Raw genomic sequence first — 20,439 nt, 5'->3', positions numbered from 1 at the left:
TCTTAGTTGCATCAATCTTATCTACATTGCTTGCCAAAGCATTATGATGGGTCAGTCCCTAGCTTCTTGTACAATAGTATATGATTGTACTGTCTCATGGATTGGTTGCCTGAATTTATATATATATACATATATATATATATATATATATTTATATATAGTTTAATAAGTACCATCTTTGAAGATTTGTTTGCAGAAAACGTCTCTCATTAAACTGCATAAAGTTTGCTATATAGACATTAATCTTCTCAAGCATCAAATGTAACATAAAAGTACATGAAATCTTTCCATTTTAGCTTAAAAAGTAATGGAAGTTTCATTTAAACTATTGGATAGCTAGGGATCGATGATGATGCAGTAGTACTTGAGCAAAACAAATAAGCTAGGCCAAGTACATGATGCAGCAATTGCAAAAAAAAGTACATGCATTATCTGATGCTTGTCGATCCAAGTGTCTGCCACTTGTGCAAATTATATGTGTCATATTACCAAGATAATAGTTGTTAACATGACCAGCTTATCCAATTTCATGCCTCACCAGGTGAATTTTATCCATATATACCCTACTCATTTCCAAAGATGCAGCTTGTCTTTGTTCCCTTCTTTTGTTTCTTCTTTAGTTTTTTTATTCTTCTGTTCCTTGTCTCACTCTACCGATCAGGTGCTCGGAATCAATCAACTTAGCTTTAAGACAAGGTGGAATGTGTAGAGATAATCACTATAATATATATGTAAATTATGGACAAGTATTGGATTAAAGTATTATTTGATAATATTGTAAATGAGTTGGAGCAGGAAATTAGGTACCCTAAAAAAATGATGCATTTTATATAATGGTTTGGTAGCAGGGTCAAAAACTCATTCCCGGTGATTTCCAGTTCGCCGTGAATAAGTTTTCAAAACACCAAATCTTTTTGCGGTGAAGAAATCTAGTCGTGAAAGAGTACAAATGCCGAAAAGGATTTTGGCGGCAAATAATTTTCATTGCAAAAAAGATTTTTGGCTATGAAAACTTGTCGCCGTGAAAAAATATTCGCCCCATTGAACCATTCGCGACAAACTTGGAAACGCTGGTGTGGATCTATTGTGGCGAATTTAATCGCCACTAGTAATAATCACAGCAATTTAATGGGATGCGAAAAATATTTATTGAGGCGATTACTTAACACGCTGCAAATGAGTGAGAATTTTTACGGCGACTTTTAGCGTGTTAGCGACAACGCAAAGCACTGCAATAACTTATTCGCAACAATATTATAATGAGATCTCAATGATATTTGTGGCGTATTTAACAATATCTGCGGTGAATGATTTTGCCGCAAATAAATATTTTTCGCGTTGATATTTTGGTTTTGCTGGGTAATATTTTAAGTGAGTCAACAATTGTGACGAATCTCCGGTGCAGCTTAAATCGCTGCTAAAGGGTATTTGATGTGAGATTTGGGGTTATTTGCGGCAAATGGTGGCGCCGGAAAAAGGCCCAATTTCTTGTAGTGAATATGTCTTTCAGACCTTTCCTCAAACACCTGCTCTGCATATTCATTCTTTTACTCTTTACCTTGCGAGTAGATCAAAGCTGTAAAAGTATGCTTAATTGTGTTTGAGTATCTCCAAGGTCATATTTGAATATGAAAGTCTATACTGAAAGTCAACTTTAATTTCGTGCATGTTGGATACAGCTAATCTCAATATTGTTCTCAGAGGAAAAGAAAAACTGGAACTAGATCAGTTCTACGACACGATTTTGGAAACTAAATCGTGTACAATTTGATCACAGCCAACTCAATGTTCACACAGCTTATTAGCTAGTGGCCGAGAGGATCCTTGTCTGCCATTATACATCTTCGTCTTGACTTTGCTTCTTAAACATTGATGTACTACTTCAGACTTTCTGATCACTTATTTCATGATCCAATTCCCCAGATGGTTCAACTTTTTCTGAGATTTCCCACCCACCAAATATATTGAATGATCGATATTAATGGACATTCTGCCACTGAGCTCTGATCTAGGAAATGACAATTACAAATGGTAATCTGGGTAAGATTTTCAAGTTAATTTATTTAGACTGCAACTGCTAAGAAACTTCGAGGTATTTAGTGCTAGCTTTTGAGTGGCTAGGATACCCTCATGATCATAACCAGGGGCATGAAATTGACTCGGTCAGGAATATGCCAGCATGTATATATATATATATATATATATATATATATTGAGAAATGCAGTTTTTCATCTTAAATTATACTTTCTGATATTTTAAGTGGTTGTTCATATATACAAAGCTACTTGTAATATACCATATTAGCATAATATCTAAAACAGATAAAATCTAGGATGAAGAGTAGCATTCATTTATAATCTTTGCAAAAGAATGCTCCTGCGGGATCAAGTAATATCCATTAGAGTCATGAAGGTACTCATCTTGAAGGAAAAAGGGTATCCCAGCCAGAATGGGGGTTCTTCATTTTTTTTGTCTAACCGAACGTTTCCTTTTTGATGCATCAATCCAACAGGAAGAGGGACAAAAACTGAACACAAAATGAAAGATAGGTACTAAATTAACAAAGCATGCTAAAATCATACGCTTGTTTAAGATCCTAATACAAGCAATAACAACTGGATGTGCAACATCATTCAACTTGAGTTGAATTTGGATTGCTCTTTATTTATTTCCTAGCTATAAACTAGCTATGCTTGCTATGCTATCCTCTCAGCTTGTATACTAAGTTGCTTAGAGATTTCACTACAGACCCCTGCCAGCACGTCAATGACCAATATTGTCAAGTTTATTCCCTAGCTCCCAAGTTCCTCGTCCTTGAGGTGGTCTTTGTCAGAAACAGCTAGAGGCCACCCTAATTCAAAGGTGACATCCAGGAAATAGAACATGAAAACCAGGACAAAGCAGGAAAGCAACATGGGGATGGGACCAAAGATCCACAAAAACAGAGGGAAAGAGAAGTAGAAGGCTCGCAAGCCTAAAGACCAGAAATAGCTGCCCCTATTCACAGTCCTGGCTACATACTCGGCTGTGAGATTCTGATAGTGCTCATCTGATGACATCTTCCTGAAGGGCACGTTGATGAGGATGCTTGCATGGCTGTAGTACCTTATTGACTGCACGTTGAATAGGAAAGCAACCAAGAAGCAGACCAATATGGAGAAGAACTTTATGGAGAAGCCAAGCTCGCTTCTGTCTCCAAACACAAGAAATGTCGATTTGTCCCAGCTACCGCTTGTCATCAAGATGGCAATGAGAGAGCTGAGCATTATTGCAGTAGAAGCCAATAGGGTCGATGCCATTATATTGTTTCTGAATGTCTGCACAGCAAGAACGCCATTCTTGGACACGTCCTGCGCGCATAGCCACGTTTACACACGCTTGCATCATCATCATGCATGAAATTTGCATCACTTTAATATATATATATATATATTGATTTGAAACCGATTAATTGATCCCATTTCGCATGTAAGAAAGAAAGAGAAATCCACGGAAAAAGCTAGGAGAAGATGAATTTTATTATTACCTCCATCATAGCGCGGACCCAGAAACGGCGATTGACGGCATTGATGCCGATGACAGTCTTGTTGGGGTGCTTCATAATACGATGGAGGAGCCAGAAGTGATATGCCATCATTAGAGCAAGGCCTGCAGGAACTAATACGTAATCAAGAACTTTTTCCTCCATCGATATAACTCGAAAACTACGTCTCGAGCGTGTACGTGGGGATCCTTCGCCCTTGTCTCTATGCAGAACCGATTCTTTTGTTTGTTAATCTTGAAGGGCGGAGATGAGAGAGAAAGAAGGGGGGTGGGGAGTCCAAGTTTAATACGGGTGTTATATGTGTGGACTGAGTAAATTCGGAAGATTAGAGCTACAAACAAGAGTAGAGGTGGGTTTTATACACAAAGACGCATGGCTTTGTGGTTTGGTGTACAAGTGTTATTATATAGAGTAATGCTACGTACAGTCGTAAAGTATACAAGCACCGTGCAGTCGTTTTGAAAAAATTAATTTTTTTTTTCATGTGGATCTCATATTTATTTATTTTTTTTAAAATGATTGTGCGGCGCTTGTGCACTCACGACTGCAACTATCATTTCTCTATTATATATGCTATTCGGCCATTGAGTTTATTGTTCAGTTAGATCGCTCGACATGATAGTGTTGTGCCATATTTAAAAAAAAATGGTAAAAATGTAAAAGCCATTTTTTTTAATTAATTTGTTACAAGTATCTGCAAAATGATTTACTGACTATAAACTATTGTCAAATTTCTCAATAAGCTCTCAAAAAATATCATTAAGTTCATTACCAAACAATAATACTGCAAAAAATTTTGATCAATCTCCTTTGTTTCTAAAATCATGATCCCTAAATCTCATTTCTATTATATTGTGTCAAGAAATATCACAACCTACGATTGATGGCCCTTGTTTTATAGCCATTGCTATTAAAAAAAAAAAAATAGCATGAGAAATGGATCTAAACTGAAAATGACCTCACAATTAGGAAAAAAAACGAGTATTACATTTTGTTGTTTTAGAAAAATACATCTATACTTATAATTTTACATACATAATCATACATACTGACATGTCAACTATTAAAATGATAAAAATTTTGAAATCCAAATTCAAAACTTGAATTAAAAAAATAGGATTGTCACTAATCAACACATATAATGTTGTGCATAAAATTATACGTACATATATCACTATTTTTTTTTTAATATGAGCGATAAAGTGAATATTATTTTCCTTATTATTATACATGTGGAGAGAGAGAGAGAGAGAGTCGGGTGTCTGTTGCTTTGAGTCACGCCCAACCCACTATTACCTCACCCTCAACAACCATATGACTCTTTTTCCCCTTCCTTTTTATTAATTAATTGAGGCTGCAGGATCTATGTGAGTATGGTTGAGGGTGCTCTTTTCTTCCTTTTATTTAACAATTAGTGCTTACTGCCTAATAATTATAGTAATGGCTACTGCTTTTGTGGCTTGTGCTCCTTTGAGATAATGGGTCTGCTAAGTACACCAAGTTGCAATGATTTCCATTGTGTAAGTTGATGTTTGGTAGTAGAGTAATATTACATGCAGTCGTGTAATGCGTAAATACCGTGCAATCACTTTAAAAAAGAGTAGGGTTTACTATTAAAAAATTAATTTATTTTTATGTAGATCTCATATTTATTTTTTTTTAAAGCGACTGCAAAGCGTTTGCACACTCACGACTGCAAGTATTATTTTTCTTGATAGTATTATTTATCGTTCGACCCATTACCCTTTTCTCAAAAATTATAATTTGAAAAGTTATCATCTTTTAATCACATATAAGTAAAAGACAATATCATCGCAAAAAAGGAATATGATGAATAACATTTCGCAACTAAAACTATAGGGTGGCTACAATGTTAGTGATTTTATGTCGGTCCCATTTGTTTTTGTAGATGATATGAGTTAAGATTAAAATTAAAAGTTAAATAAAATATTATTAAAATATATTTTTTAATATTATTTTTATTTTGAAATTTAAAAAAATTAAATTATTTATTTTATTTTATATAAAAATTAAAAAAAATTATAATAATTAAATGAGATGAATTGTGAAAACAAAATCGTTTTCTTCTTTTCACACTGTCATGTCATGTGCTGAATAGAACATAGTAAATGACCAGGTGGCATTGTAATGTGAGTTAAGTGGAGAATCCATATATAGCCATAGCCCTCTCATAAAGCTGATGAATGGGACCCTCATTCCCCAAATTAGGTCACCTGCATGCTTTCAATCTTTTAAGCTGTAATTAACTATAAAACAAACGAATCCATTCTCAAGCAAGTCCTCAAAAATACTTTCTTTTGTCGTCAAAGTGATTTAAGGCACGAAGCTAATAGATCATTAAGTGAATAGATTTTTTAGTACCATATTATTTATTATTAGAAGGCATCGTTGAGCATATTCTAGGCAGATCCAATATCCCCAGGATGTTCTTTTTTAGCATTAATGCACAATTCATATTAATGCAGAAAAACATACAAATATCAAGCATTCTTAGAACTCTAACATTCTCGATTTTCTGCCTCTAAATATATTATTCTTCCACTGAAATTTTTTGTTTTTGTATGGAAATTGTGGAATAATGGGGTAGCTTTGGAGTTTATTGTTCAAAAATGTGGTATTAGCTTGGTTTCTAAGTGTAGTTGTGGCTGTGAGGGTGTAGATGTTTTTAATGATTGTATTGTTCTCTTGTTGTATCTATATGGCATGCATGACTTCTCATAGATTTTTGGCATCTTAGATCTTTTGGCTTTAGGGTGGAGAGATAAATTGCTAACTTGATGGTCAGTTTTTATGGCACAAATCATATTCATATAATTGCTCAGCTAGTTCTCTGTTTAATACTTTGGGAGTTGTGGCTAGCAAGAAACTCAACCAAATATGAAGTATAATCAAACCTACTTCTTACATTATTTGGAAAATCGTGGAAGTGGTTGCAAGAATTAAATCTGATGATTAAACCATCAAGGGACATAATAAGGTTGAGTGATGTTTCTATTTTAAATTTCAAGAGAATTCCATTGATGAAAACTAAACTAAAAAAGTTTAGTTTAATTAGCTGACTGAATCCCCCTAGTAATCAATTTCTAGGATACAAAAAGTAATCAATTTTTATAAGAATATAAAGACTCGTTTGGATGCAGAAATCATCTCATCTCATCATTACAAATTTTTTAAATTTTTATACAAAATATAATAAACAATTCAACTTTTTCTAATTTCAAAACAATAATAATATTAAAAATAATATTTTATTTAACTCATCTAAAATCATTTTATCTCATCTCATTTTATTATCCCAACGAGCCAAGAGATAATGGGTGAGGTTCATTAATATGCACATGGCGCATTGGCAAGGCATTAATAATCTAAAATAGTCAGTGGGCATCGAGCGTCCCTGTAATCACACCCACCAGGCACCCACCCAGAAAGACTATTGTGCCCATATTTGACTTTCTGGTTTTCAAATTTATGGGGATCCCAAAGTTTATTCTTTGTTTTATGCCTAATTAAGATTATCTTCTGAGTCCTAACTCAGAAACTTCAAAAATATAATCCCTTAATTAATCCCATTGGGAACTTGTGCTTTCAAACCATGGAAACTCGAGCCATCTTCATCATGTGCTAGTTTGTGGAGATCAAGCATCCACTGTGTTTAATGGAGGAGGATTTCATTAAAGTCGTCCTTTTTGTTCAGTGCTTGATGCATATAGAAGTATTTTAGTACTGACTTATACAGCAATTAATCCACAGATGAACGATGAAATAATAATAAAACATTTCAATTTATCTGATAGTTTCTCCCCCTGAACTCTTCAAGAAAATAGTATTCCTTGTGCACCCCCTAAACTCCCTCCCTACCTCTCTCTTATTATTTCCTTCCCTTCTCTTTTTTCTGCGTCAACCCACCAAGGATTACCTCCAAATGCAGACAGAGTCTCACACATCGTCAACCCAATTCCCTTCATCCATCATTCAAGAAGCAGATCTAATTCCTAATTCTAATGGAAGGGGGGCTTATCTTCTCTTTTTTATGGGAACTGATCAAGCTCCCTTATCCACCATTGTAGTGAAGATCTTTGGGCAACCGTCTCAACGCAATTGAAGCCATGTACATCTTCCTATTTTGGCCAAGAATCGATGGGACTGGACCAACTTGTTAGATTCATTAAGTAAATTGTTTTCTTTTCTAGGCCGTAATGATTTTTTTTTTTTTTTTCTTTTGAAGTGTTAGTTGGAGTCCCTCATCCACTCATTTCTATCTATTTAATTAGTTGATATAACCTGTCTCTCCAGATGAAAATATCAACAAAATTTTAACAACAAAAGTAGGTTTTAAATTTTACTAAAAAAATTGGAAAAAAAAAAGGGACATCTAATAAACTTTCTCTGCATAAGCTCTCAAATCCTTCAAGATGCTTCACAAGATGAAGGGATTCATCAATTGCAAAAAATTTACCAAAAAGAAGACTTGCCAATGACCTGTAGGATCGCTTTGAAAACCAGTCGAGGAAGCCAGCAGCAAGCTATCTGTCAAGGAAGAAGTCAAATTGTCATTCCAAATTGCCATGAAGAGACCATAAAGAAAGGTGCAATATAGAGGGTTTTATTGCCACAAAACAATAATTTGAGACATACAGGTAGGGGTGAAAACCGACTGTATCGGCGCGGTTTTGGGGTAAAACCGACTGTATGATACAGGTATAGGAATAAAGATAACCATCTTAAAATCAAGAGTAAACCTGAAAGAAAGGAAATGAGTTTCAACAAGTAATATTTTAGAAAGAAAGTTGAGGCAAGTAACACACCATTCTAATAAGTTCAAAGTCCTTCGATTTGACTGCATTCTTAAAGGGAAATAAGCAACGCTTTCCATTTGAGAAGAATGATTTATGATAATACAAGGACCAGAGTAGGCAAAGGAGGGAATGTATCTCTAAGGAAAAGAATGTAGTAGAATTCTATTTATTATAAAATCTTCTCCCTTCTCGAAACTCCTCTTTAGAAACCTCACTCCACTAGTTGCAGTGACATCACTAGAAAGAAATAGAAGTTCGGCTTCTCCATTCCTTCCCTCTCCCTCTCCTCTTCTCTCTCTTTTTTCTTCATCTCCTTTTTTTACCTTTGTCACTACAGGACTTTAAGTAAGAGCTCTCTTCCATAAATTATATACTTCCCAATGCCCGTGAGGCATATCATTCGGAAAAATCAGAATGTAGCTAGAAACAATGGAAAAACAGGATAATAAAGCAACTTCTAGGATTGTCTGGAAAATGAAGACCAGATAACTCGAAAGCTCTTGCAGGACAGAGGAATAAAAAGAGAGACTGCAAACATAATCAGAAAGCAAAAGAAATTTTAAATCAAAAGGCACATATTATAAATAATAATACCACCATGACTTTGCTGGAGGTTGGTACAGATACAGTACTTCAGTGCTCCAAAATTTTTATCTTTTCGAGATAGTTTTGCATCTGATTCATAGCATCAGCTGAGAGACGAGCCCCAACGACAAGTTTGTACTGCTCAAATTTTAGTTCATCACACTTCAAGGCTGCACTTCTACAAGCCTTTATACTCCCTAATATAAAAAAAGAAACTGTTGTTAAAGGTTCAGTTCAGATGATATAACAGTTCAGTGTGCCAGAATTATCAAAATTAGGCTTGCATCTTTGTGATGGTAACAGGAAGGATGGTGTAATTTTTTGTTTTCGAAGTAGAAACTTATTAATATCAATAGGCATAGCCAAGTACACATGGCAATGTAAGTTATTGAAACAATGCAATGTATGATGCACAAAACATAGAATAATCCGATCTATTACAAATCTTCTGATGAATATCAAGAAAAGCATTGTGCTCATCATTGAAAATTATGACATCATGAAAATAAAGTATGACACTTGCTTATCAAAACAGTGTGCTGCTTAAATAAATCAAGAGAAATAGCATGCTAAGATGCATAGGATATGAAATATAATGTAATACACTAAACACAAATTGCACTCTCAAACAGCAAAAAAACTTAGGCTGCGTTTGGATGTTGAACTGAGTTGAGCTAAGTTAAGTTCTCTATAAATAGTAGTGAGTTGAGATGGTGGAGTGAGTTATGTGAGGCCCACCTAAGATGAGTTTAGATGTGTTTAGATGTTAAGATGAGTTTAGATGTATTTATGGAAAGTTGAAAAAAGTTGTGGGTCCCACATGTAAAGAGATGTTGAGTTGAAAAATATTGTGAGTCCTACGCGTAAAAAGGTTTTGAGTTGAAATGAGTTTAGTGATTTGAGAGTTGGATGTTTGGATATTAGAAGAGATCTAAATCTGAACCGAGCTCAAATGAGCTGAATGCAATCAAGGAAGCAAACGAGCCCTAAGAGTTCCCAGATTCTTCAAACTTCATGGTTCCACAGACGAATGTGAAACTTTTTTTTTATTCTGGGTGTCTGAGACAAAGTCCAGACAAAGTCCAGACTAATCCCAAGTGTGCAAAGGCCAGCAAAGCATTTCCAGCAAGTGCACCTTGGGCAATTAAAGTGGAAATTTCTCTTGTCCGATAGCCCTAGGAGTGTGAATGCGGTGTTTCAAACTTAGGACGTCCATTTTATATGGCTCGCCCAAGGACAACTACCCCACCCTTTGCGGTTACAAAGGTTAAACTAATATTAAAACAGCAGAAATTGTACACAAGTACTACAGAAAAGTGTGGGAAAACAGTCAAATACAATTGCAAGGATCGAAGATAGCCAATGTCATATATAAGGATATCAGAAGGCCATTAGAGTTGCTATACGATAATCGTTTGACTTACCACTTAGGTCTAATAAATTTAATAGTACCGGACAATTTCCAATGCTCCTAACCATGGTAATTGCAGACCAAACCTTTTGGTACTCCTCCCTCGAGGCCCTAATGATGCATAGCTTTGTGATAGGATTCACATACTTTACTGCACAAAAACCACCAAAAGTTCAAGGATAAATTGAAAGACATTATAGACACTGCATCTATAAAAAGAAAAGCGCTTACCTTGGAAGGATCCAAGCGTTGAAGCAAGACCACACTCTCCAAAATTTACAAGAATGCTGTCTTTGATTGCTTTTGAGACATTGAATTGGGTTATGATAATGGGATCATCCCCAACAAGACCTCTATTAGGATCCAAAAAAAGTTCCATTATCAGGTACCTGTTTTTGAATCCCACCATGATGATCCTTCTTTACCTACCATTCCACACACTCATCTTGTCAGAACAAGCAATTCAAGTTAAATAAGAGCAATTTAACACAACCAGCCCAACACACATCATTCCACACAACTCACAACACGTCCAACACAACCAGCCCAACACACATCATCCCACAAACAGCCATAAAACCAATGGAAAGCTACATATCAACCCACAAATAGCCAATGTCATTCCAAAACAACCAAACAGCCACAACAATCCCAAACAACCCAACATCACCACCATAATTCATATAATTTATCAATTCACTCATGCAAACAGTGGCAGCACAAATCTTCCAACGGACATGGATAAAAGAGTTACCAACATAAACGATGGCTACGAGGCTAACGTTCGTGAGTACCTTTCACAATATCGGAGTGGTGATCGACTGGTTTTGTGAGTAAACAACGCTGCCTAGGACAAGATTACTACCCTGCGATGCGATCGGCATTCAACAACCCAATCAGAAATTAAATTCCAAAATTTGGGGGGAAGTGGCTCACAGGAAGACAGAGAACACAGAGAGCACAAGAGAGAGAGAGAGAGAGTGAGGCCTGGTTTGGTTACCAAGATGAATGTAATGCCCCGATTCCGCACGGGTCGGAGAGTTACTTCCTAACACTTAAACTCACATTTCAACAATATAAAAATAGACTCCAAATTCCTAATATCATATAGAAAATTTGATTCAAGCTACTATACTTAAATCATCTCACCCAAAGCCTCAAAATCTTGATCCTCAGTTGAACCATCAAAATATCTAAAAAATATTATGGAGATAAGGGATGAGTTATCAACAACTCAGTAAGCAGAGAGCATATACTAACATGTAAACATGAGCATTTATAAAGTTCGGTATGCAGAACAAGACATTTACTTTCATAATGCAAAAACAACATATTTTCTTTCGGAATGCATAAACAAAACTTGTTACAAAACATCAGAGCGAAATTTTTAAAAAAACAAACTTGTTCTCAAAAAGAAAGTCCTTTGGCATATCCAAACTGAAACATTATATTCATATCATCCATAGCATCACATCGGGATAAATACCATGTTTAACCCCCGTGGTAGAGTTATAAACCACCATTATACCCGTGGCTGGGCCGTATATCATGTTTCACCCCGTAGTAAGGTTATAAACCACCATTATACCCGTGGCTGGGCCATATACCATGTTTCACCCCCGTGGTAGGGTTATAAACCACCATTATACCCGTGGCTGGGCCGTATTTCATGTTTTACCTCGTGGTAGGGTTATAAACCACCATTATACCCATGGTTGGGCTTTAACAGAAATAGAACGAAACATCATCGGAACCATATCACATTCAAATACAGAATCAAAACTCCATGCCAAGGTTTTCAGATGACACATCATATCAAAACAAAATACTGAAAAGCTTCAGATCATTTCACATGTTCGAAATAAACAGACACCAAAACATCTTCATTTATTCATAAAAAAAACTTTTAGACTTTCATATTCGTTCTTTTTGTATAGTTCAGAAACAGAATGTACAAAATTAGCTCATGTCTACACCAGTCATGACAGAAAATACTTTCTCTTATAGAATTTATGCATATGCAGAACAAACATCTGAGGTCGTTTTTAGATTTCTTTTCAAAAACAAACATGCTTTCTTTTAAAGTCAACCTCATTTCATTTCTTTTATGCAAAACTAGTATATAAACATCATTTACTTGGACAACGTAGTTTTTCAAAACTTTTCTCAAAAAATGCCGAGTCGACTATAAATCGTCACCTATAAAAATAATAACATAATTTCCGTAAGTTTTCAATCAATCATGGATTTCCATATTTAAGCCTAAGTTTCTAAAATAACATATTTTAATTTCTCAAAACTTAAAACCCTCGTAATCCCAAAATATGTTATCACTTCCTAAAAATCACTAATATTCACCATGACTAACGTCAAACTCAAAACATGAATATTTAAATTCGAAACAGCCAACAAATCTCATAGCATAAACCAATCACACCAACAACTTCATCATCTAATCCATCAAACCCCCATACTCATCGGACTTAGTCCGGCAAAACCAATCAATTCACAGTAAAATGAGTTAGTGCAAAAATACATTTAAATCTCAAAAGTTCTTTAGAAAAATATTTACAATGCTATAATATAATTTTTGAAAGATCACGGAGGTGCTAGAAGCGACAACGCAGCAATAAAACAGTGCCAAATGCACTGTGGCCGTGGGTCTTAAAAACCCACTTTTGAACGGTGACAAATTAAGACCCGAAATTGCTAGGGTAGGGCTTAGGGATGTCGGTGAAACTAGTGGTGGTGGTGGTTGGCCGTGGGTGGCGGCGTGGGCGGCGGTTTAAGGCCAAAATGCTCAAATCGGAGATGGAGATAGATGGGCTTCACCGGTGACAGATCGTAGCCAAGGATGGGTGCATTAGGTAGCTGGGAGGTCGATGATTAAGTAGTTAAGAAATGGTGGCTGGAGGTGCAGTGACGGCGGCGCATGAGCGAAGAGAAGGCCGCGGCTTTAAGCTGCTCGTGGAGGAGAACGGCGGCGAGTTAGGGGCTGAGATTGGAGGCTGGTGGTCGCCGGACGATGGGGAAGCAAATGGGCAGGGCGGTGACGGTCACGGCGGCGCACGGCGGTGGTTGGGTGGAGAGAAGAAAAACGCACGGGAAGAGAGAGGGAGGGGGCGTCGCGTGGAAAGCAGCATTTCCGGAAGAGAAAACAAAAAGAAAAAATAAAGAAGAAAAAGAGGAAAGAGAAAAAGAAAAAAAAATAGAGGAAAATGAAAAATAGAGGAAAATGAATTAAGTCTAATTTTCATAACTTGGACATAAAATTTCAACGAAAATTATTTTAAAATAACAGTTTAAATAAAATAAATTTAAACACAGTGACTAAGTAAAATAAAATAATTAAATCCAACAATATAATAATTTTAAAACCCACATACTAATTTAAATTAAGAGAAGCTTAAATACATAACAATTATTAATATTAAAGAAACATGTTAAATTTAATTTTCACAAATTAAAAAAAATCATAAAAATAAATCCATTAAAATCTGAAAATTTAAAACAAGAGAATTAATTTTTAAATTAATAACAAATAATCCTTCAATTAAAAATACATTAAAATACAGATTGTTACAATGAATTTCATCTCATATCATTATAATTTTTTCAAATCTCAGACAGAATTTATGGAATTACAACCCACTGAACCGAGAAACAATAAGAGAGAACGAGAGTACATGAGGCAGGTAATCGTAAGAGAGAGAAGTAGAGGCAGCAAGGGTTTACCTGCGTGGTGAGGGGGTGATCGCCGACGGCTCGACCAGAGGTGATGCACGACGGGGAAGAGGTGGGGATGCTCTGTGAGAGAGAGAATTCGTGAGGGTGGGGAGAACAGAGAGGAAGAGAGCAGAAAGGGAGTGAGAGGGGTGGTGGAAACTCTTACCGGCGTTGAGGTCGGGGATAGGACTCGTCGATGACAGACCCTCGAAGCTGCGACAGTGGTGAGTAACGGCAACCCTAACAGACGCAATATTGAGAAAAATAATGGAGTGAAAAATTGTTGAGAAGGAGAGAGGTATCGGGGAAGGAGGGAAAAACCGAGATGCTCGGTGGGCTGAACGACGGTGGCTAGCAGTAGTCCGGTATCGGCGTGAGAGGGTGGGGTACGGAAATATAGCGAGACACGAGACATAGAGCAGAGAGCAGAGAGAGATCTAACAATTTAGGCAGAGAGAGGGGGGTGAGAGGAACAGCAGAGCCACTTACCGGCGTTGCTCAGGCAGTGGGTGGCGACGAAATCTGGGGACCCACGAAATTGCAGCACCAACGACGAGGAAACTCCTAGAAAAGGGAGAGAGAGAGAGGGTCTATAGAGTATTATAGATTTTAAATTAATACTTTATTTTTACGTTTCATTAATTATATCAATATAGTTTTCTGTAATAATTAAAAATAATATTATTTTATTTTATTTTTAATTATTATTATCATCATCATGTACATGTCTAATTAATTTTATAATGAATAGAAAAATGGATGTACTAATTATGATTTCAATATAATTAGTTAGGAAAATTTTGTCCTATCTAGAATACCCACTAAGAGTAGTTCTCAATTATATTTTTTTTTATTTAATTATTAATGAAGTCTTTTTTAATGACTTTATGAATTTTTTTAAAATGTTCAAAAAATATTTGAAAAAAATGGTAAAAAGAAGAAGAAGAAGAATTTTACACATCTTGTGAGAATTCTCGGTGGACGTAGAAGTCCCCAATTACTTAATTCTAAACGTTTTGATCTGTTATGTGTTCAATAATTTTACATCTTGTTTCATTCATTTTTTTTCAAATATAATTATAATTATTTATAAAATTTATATCATAGGTTTATAATTATTTTTATAAATTTATCAACTTATTATTTAATTGATATACATCTTAAAATTTATATTTATCATTAAACACTTATCTACTGATCTCAAAATATATACATCTAGCAGTATTTGTGAAAAGAAAGAAAAAGAAATTATATATACAAATTTCAAATGTATAAATTTTGCACAAGTCATTTATAAAAAGAAAAAAAAAAGTAGATTCCATCTTAAAAAACATAAAAAAATTAATATTTTCTTGATTGAAACCTAAATTTTTACAAAAAAAAAAAAAATATCAATTTAGAGTTTGTACGTACGTAGCATTATTATAAAAAAAAACCCAAAAAATCTTTTAGTAAGGACTTATTTGGTAAGTGAGATGAGAATATAATTTTATGAATAGTAATAAGATAATTTATAAATAATAGTGAGATAGTTTAAGTTAAGTATTTTTTAAATTTTTTTTTAAAAAAAAAAAGAAAAAATTGAATAAAAAATATTATAAAATTAAATTAATATAATAATATTATTTTTATTTGATAATTTGAAAAAATTAAAATTATTTTTTATTTTTTATTCAAAAGGTTGAAAAAATTATAATGATTAGGTTAAAAAAATTATAATAATTAATTTAAAAATTTTAAATTTAAATTATATTTAAAAAAATAAAAATAAAAAAAGATCAGATTTAAATTGTGTCATCTAAGAGCATCCCCATCCGGATGCCTAAAATACTGTTTTCTCTAAATTATAGGAAAAATTATAGGGAAAAGCTCAAAAACCCCCTCCCATCCCATTCCCTATTTTAGAATTTTGATTTAGGAAATGAACAGTGGTTCCCTATTCATCCCCTAAATTATTTTTTATTAATATTTTATTTAAATAAATAAAATAAATTCTTTTTTCAATCAACTACATTTTCTCTTATACTCATATTTATTATACTTTTAAATAATATTTTTAAAAATAATTTAAATAATTACGAAAATATAAAAATAATAATTTTAAAAATATTATTAAACCCTTAAAAAAATAATTTAAATTTTTATTTAAAATATTCACTATAATAATAGTTCAAAACATAAGAAAAAATATTAAGTAGTGAAGTTTGAAAATGGAAGTGAGAGAAAAAAGTAATAAAGAAATAATATAAGAATATTATTTTAATAGAATAGAGAAAGGATAGGAAATGGGATGTAGAAGGTTTTTTAAAAATGAATAAAATTTAGGATAAAATTATAAAGAGTGTCCTTTTTAACTAAAATTTAAAAAAAAATTTAGGAAATCGGATGGGAATGCTCTAAATTCCCAAACCTGCAGGTGCGAGCCCAAAGATGGCGTAAATTTTAAGCCGAGAGGCGAGAGCCCAAGGCGAAAGCTATGGTATACGTACCGAGGATGACGGTAATGGTAATACACGTGCCAAGTGTTGATAGGCTGGGTTGAAGTCTACGTTGTCCTCGAAGAAATAGCTCGTTTGAAACGTTCAAAAAGTAGCAGACAATAAACATAGACCGACCGAGAGAGAGAGAGAGAGAGTAAAGGGACACGTGTCGAAAGGAGATGCATTATGTTTGAACTCTGAAGTCCGTCACAGTCGTTGGCTCCGCATATCATCTATCCCACCTAAATGAAAATTAAAATTGCGTTCACACGAAATCTCGCATACATTTCATTTGCATTTTCCCTAACTCTTTCTCTCTCATGAACGCGTCCTATCTAACTCTCTGTTGGATGTCAACCCCACCCACTATAGTCTCTCTGATTTCTCTATAAATACCCAATCCACTCTTGCTTTTTTCTCATTGTTTTCTCTCCTATAGCTTCTGAGAGTTAGGTACTGTTCTTAGAGAGTTTCAGCGGAGAGAGAGAGAGAGAGAGAGAGAGAGAGAGAATTGTTAGGGTTAGGTTTTTTTTTGTCTACAGGTTCTGAGGAGGCTTTCCTGCTGCACTGTTTGAACGACAATCAAGTGAGTTTTTTTTTTTTTTTTTCATTTATTTATTATTGTAAAGATAATTTTTTTGCATGTCTTTTAGACGTTATTCTAGTGTCAAAGTTTATATATATCTTTTTTTGTTGTTGGTGCAGTTGCATTTTTTGTTTCATGGTTTTGTGGGAGTTAAAAAATCCTAGTTTTATCCCATTTTCATATAAATGACTACCCATATGTCATTGTCATCGTGTTGGGTCACAATCCATGGGTTTTTTTTTTTCTTTTTAAATTTTTATTATTATTTTTTAAATTTTTTATATTTATCATATTTACGTTTTGGAAAAGTAATTCTTTTTGGTGGTAGTTCAGATCTGTTTTAAAATTATCGTTGCTTGAACATGGTGATTCGTTGGTGAAAGGTTTTAATTATAGGCCATAGTTAGTTATCTTTATGGAATGAGTTAGAGTTTTTGAATGTGGGAGAAAACTAAGAGTTAAAACATGTTTCAGTTCTGCTTTATTATTGGTGCTGAACATGATCGCCCAATCTTTAAGGTGATATTTAGCAAAATTCGAGCAGATTTCGGGTCCTAAAGGAGCAGAAAAATGTAAATGGACAAGTGGATAAATTTTTTAAAGCAGCGTGCTTGTTTTCGAGTGGAGATTAGTCTCTGATACAAGGATATGAAATGGCAGACAATTCGGTTTGCTTAATGTTTTTTATGATTTACGTAAAAGAGAGTCGGGTGACGTGAGATAGTTTCCAGAGCTGGAAGAAATTTATCCGAAATAGTTAGAGAACGTCATCTAGAATGCAGAGAGATGAGTATTATTTTAATGTCATGTCTTTAGATCAACAAACATTTGACGCATTTTCCGTATTGTGTTGGGCTCTGCAGAGTGTTTGGCACAGAGGTGTTGGAGTTTGGAATCTATAAAACTTGAGATTTAGAAGTGAAGTTGATTTGCTGAAGCGATGGAGGTATATGGAAAATCCATGGTAGCAGGACCCACAAATGTTATTTTTCTGTCTGCTATACTAGGCCAAGACGGGCCAATTCCAGTCCACAAATGTGACTGGAAATGTGAAAATGAACGTGTCTGTGGAAATATGTACCGCTGCAAACTAACAGGACTGACTCACATATGTGACAAAAACTGTAACCAGAGAATTCTGTATGATAATCACAGCTCCCTTTGCAGAGCAAGTGGCCAAATTTTTCCCCTAACACTGGCAGAGGAACAGGCAGTGAGAGGTGTCCGAAGGAAGCTTGAGGCAGATAGTTCCCCCACTGCTGATAGCTGTGCTCGTAAGCGCAGACGGGATGCACAGCTCCATCCTTCTCCTTTTGAGAGATCCTTCTCTACTGTCAGTCCAATCTGCAGCCAAGTTGGGGATGGCATGGATGTGAACTAGATTCATGATATAACTGAAAAGACCACTATCATTTTGCTTAATATGTTCCTTTGATATTTTCCTTCTCTTTCATGAGACGGTTATGGATAATTGAACCCAGTATGCGTAGCTTAATGATGGACCTGATGTGTCCTACGGAATTATATACTTCTAATCTGATTTAATACAATTTAGCCCTTCCACTAGTTTCTCTATTTAATGGGGATGCTAAACAGGTTCTGTTTACCTGCTTATGAAACTTGAAAGGAATCCTGTTGATGCCTAGAGGTTTGAGGTCTTTTGTAAGACTTGGATCTTCCATTTGGTTCAAAATTGCAGTTTTTATGTATGGTCTGTACTTAAATTTGATTTTGTTTCCTACCTCGGTGATAATTTATTAGTCTGTATTTTAAGAGACGTGATTTTGTAGTCAATGTATTGTATTCGGCTACAAGGTTACCCCTTGTTTTGACACATGGATTGTAATATTTTTGCTTTTTATAGGTAGTTGATTTATGCAGCAAAAATTTCCCAATTCTCTTTGGGATTGTTGTCTTACAGAAAACCTAACTCTGTTTATTTTGCACTACTTTTCGGAGTTTTGCAGGTTGAAAAGGAGTTAGCTGATTTATAATATTTATTCGATTTTCATTCTTTTCATTAGTTTTGCTTTTTCCTAGCTCTGAGTTTAAATATGGATTCCTGAAGTAAATGTTAATTTTGCAGGTTTCAGTACAGGAGAGTTAAAGAAATGCTTCTTGTTTTAATGAATGGTTCTTCTGTTCTACAAGTTTTGAGTGCCAGTAAAAATCTTTTATATATGACTGTTATTTCTTTGCTATGTAGGTAATCCTGCTTTTTGTCCTTGGTGGAGACAAAGCTGCACCTGCACCAGGATTTGCTGATGACCTGAGGCAAATGGTGTCATGCCTGACAGATTCAAGCACGTGGTTTGCTTGAGGGGGTATAATGTGGAAACATGGTTGGTGTAGTCCACTGAGTGTAAAGCCAGTATGATTTGGTTTGCTGAATTAGCCCCTCTCTACATCCATGTTGGTAAAGGAGAAATCACTGAATGCCATATGCTTCCCAATAGTTCGAGTTTTCTGTTTGTGATGTCACTTGCACCTGGGCTATTGGCAAAAAATTATTTTTTCTTTGCTGGTATCGCAATTTGCTGACTGAGTCGGCTTTTGTGCTTGATGGTGATTCTAAGAAGCCACAGCCTTTTTTTTTTCCTTTATTAGGATCACATGGTGCAAGGATATATTTTACCATTACAGTAATCTATAAGTGGTTATCACCACACTGGCTCCAGAAACTGGGTTTGAGCTAGCTCAAGTATATTCTTTGATAGTCGATGAGGTGCATCCTGTCCCATCCAACCTTCATCCATTTGGTTCGCTACTTCCTCTTCTGTGGTGGAAAATCCTGTGTCCTGGATATATATGGTGTGCTGATAGACAATGCTGGTCATGAAAAATAATCTGAAGTTGGCTTATCTTGAAGGCATTGGGATTTAGCTGGCAAAGGATGCCGTCCTTCAAGCTGATGAGCACGCAAATGTTGTTGGAAGTGTCAGCTCCAACCTTGTGAACTAGCTAAAGAGCATTTTCAACCAACCTTACCACAAAGGTATTGGGTCACATAGCTGTTACTTTTCAAGCCCTAGTAAGTCTAAATGAAGCTAGTTGAAAGCCTAAAATGGGGGAAAGGAGCTTCCCCTTTCGATTGTAAGTTTATTATCAAAATTAGTAGGAAATAGAAAATCCTTGGCCATGATTGGCTTGTATATTTGGGTTTAGGCAGTTTTATTGGCTTTGCTATGCTTGTTGCTAATATCCATGATGCAATGTTCTATCGATCTACATTCTTTCCCCAGCTGTATTTTATTATAATGTTAAAACTGATATTGTTGTGTTACTGTGT

The 20,439-nt window shown here is 35.0% G+C and overlaps 3 protein-coding genes across 12 annotated transcripts; 1 reads left to right on the top strand and 2 right to left on the bottom strand.

Moving 5' to 3' along the window:
* Positions 1 to 2,360: 2,360 nt before the first annotated feature.
* LOC109007512 lies at positions 2,361 to 3,898 on the bottom strand. Its single transcript, XM_018987198.2, has 2 exons — positions 3,528 to 3,898; positions 2,361 to 3,351 (listed from the first exon to the last, which is right to left on the bottom strand). The coding sequence occupies exons 1-2, from the start codon at positions 3,687 to 3,689 to the stop codon at positions 2,794 to 2,796; spliced, it is 720 nt and encodes a 239-aa protein (XP_018842743.1). The 5' UTR covers positions 3,690 to 3,898; the 3' UTR covers positions 2,361 to 2,793.
* Positions 3,899 to 7,353: 3,455 nt separating this feature from the next.
* On the bottom strand, positions 7,354 to 14,700 carry LOC109007510 (probable ribonuclease P/MRP protein subunit POP5). Of its 10 annotated transcripts, none has more exons than XR_004798630.1 (9): positions 14,574 to 14,687; positions 14,251 to 14,324; positions 14,094 to 14,165; positions 11,153 to 11,224; positions 10,590 to 10,783; positions 10,372 to 10,509; positions 8,960 to 9,144; positions 8,202 to 8,305; positions 7,354 to 8,093 (listed from the first exon to the last, which is right to left on the bottom strand). XR_004798630.1 is itself a non-coding variant. In XM_018987192.2 (7 exons), the coding sequence occupies exons 4-6, from the start codon at positions 10,765 to 10,767 to the stop codon at positions 8,996 to 8,998; spliced, it is 465 nt and encodes a 154-aa protein (XP_018842737.1). In that variant the 5' UTR covers positions 10,768 to 10,783; positions 14,094 to 14,165; positions 14,251 to 14,324; positions 14,574 to 14,687; the 3' UTR covers positions 7,355 to 8,093; positions 8,957 to 8,995. The 10 variants fall into 10 exon arrangements, 4 of the variants coding, with proteins under 4 accessions (XP_018842737.1, XP_018842741.1, XP_018842740.1 ...); XR_004798628.1 differs by having other exon boundaries at positions 7,355 to 8,093; positions 8,957 to 9,144; XR_001998793.2 differs by lacking the exon at positions 11,153 to 11,224 and having other exon boundaries at positions 7,355 to 8,093; positions 8,957 to 9,144.
* Positions 14,701 to 16,989: 2,289 nt separating this feature from the next.
* On the top strand, positions 16,990 to 20,433 carry LOC109007509. Its single transcript, XM_018987191.2, has 2 exons — positions 16,990 to 17,150; positions 18,014 to 20,433. The coding sequence occupies exon 2, from the start codon at positions 18,091 to 18,093 to the stop codon at positions 18,529 to 18,531; it is 441 nt and encodes a 146-aa protein (XP_018842736.1). The 5' UTR covers positions 16,990 to 17,150; positions 18,014 to 18,090; the 3' UTR covers positions 18,532 to 20,433.
* Positions 20,434 to 20,439: the final 6 nt, after the last annotated feature.

This window comes from Juglans regia, chromosome 16 (assembly GCF_001411555.2).
Source record: "Juglans regia cultivar Chandler chromosome 16, Walnut 2.0, whole genome shotgun sequence".
Classification (NCBI taxonomy): domain Eukaryota; kingdom Viridiplantae; phylum Streptophyta; class Magnoliopsida; order Fagales; family Juglandaceae; genus Juglans; species Juglans regia.
The sequence above is the reverse complement of the archived record's forward strand: the minus strand, read 5'-3'. Positions and strand labels throughout refer to the sequence as shown.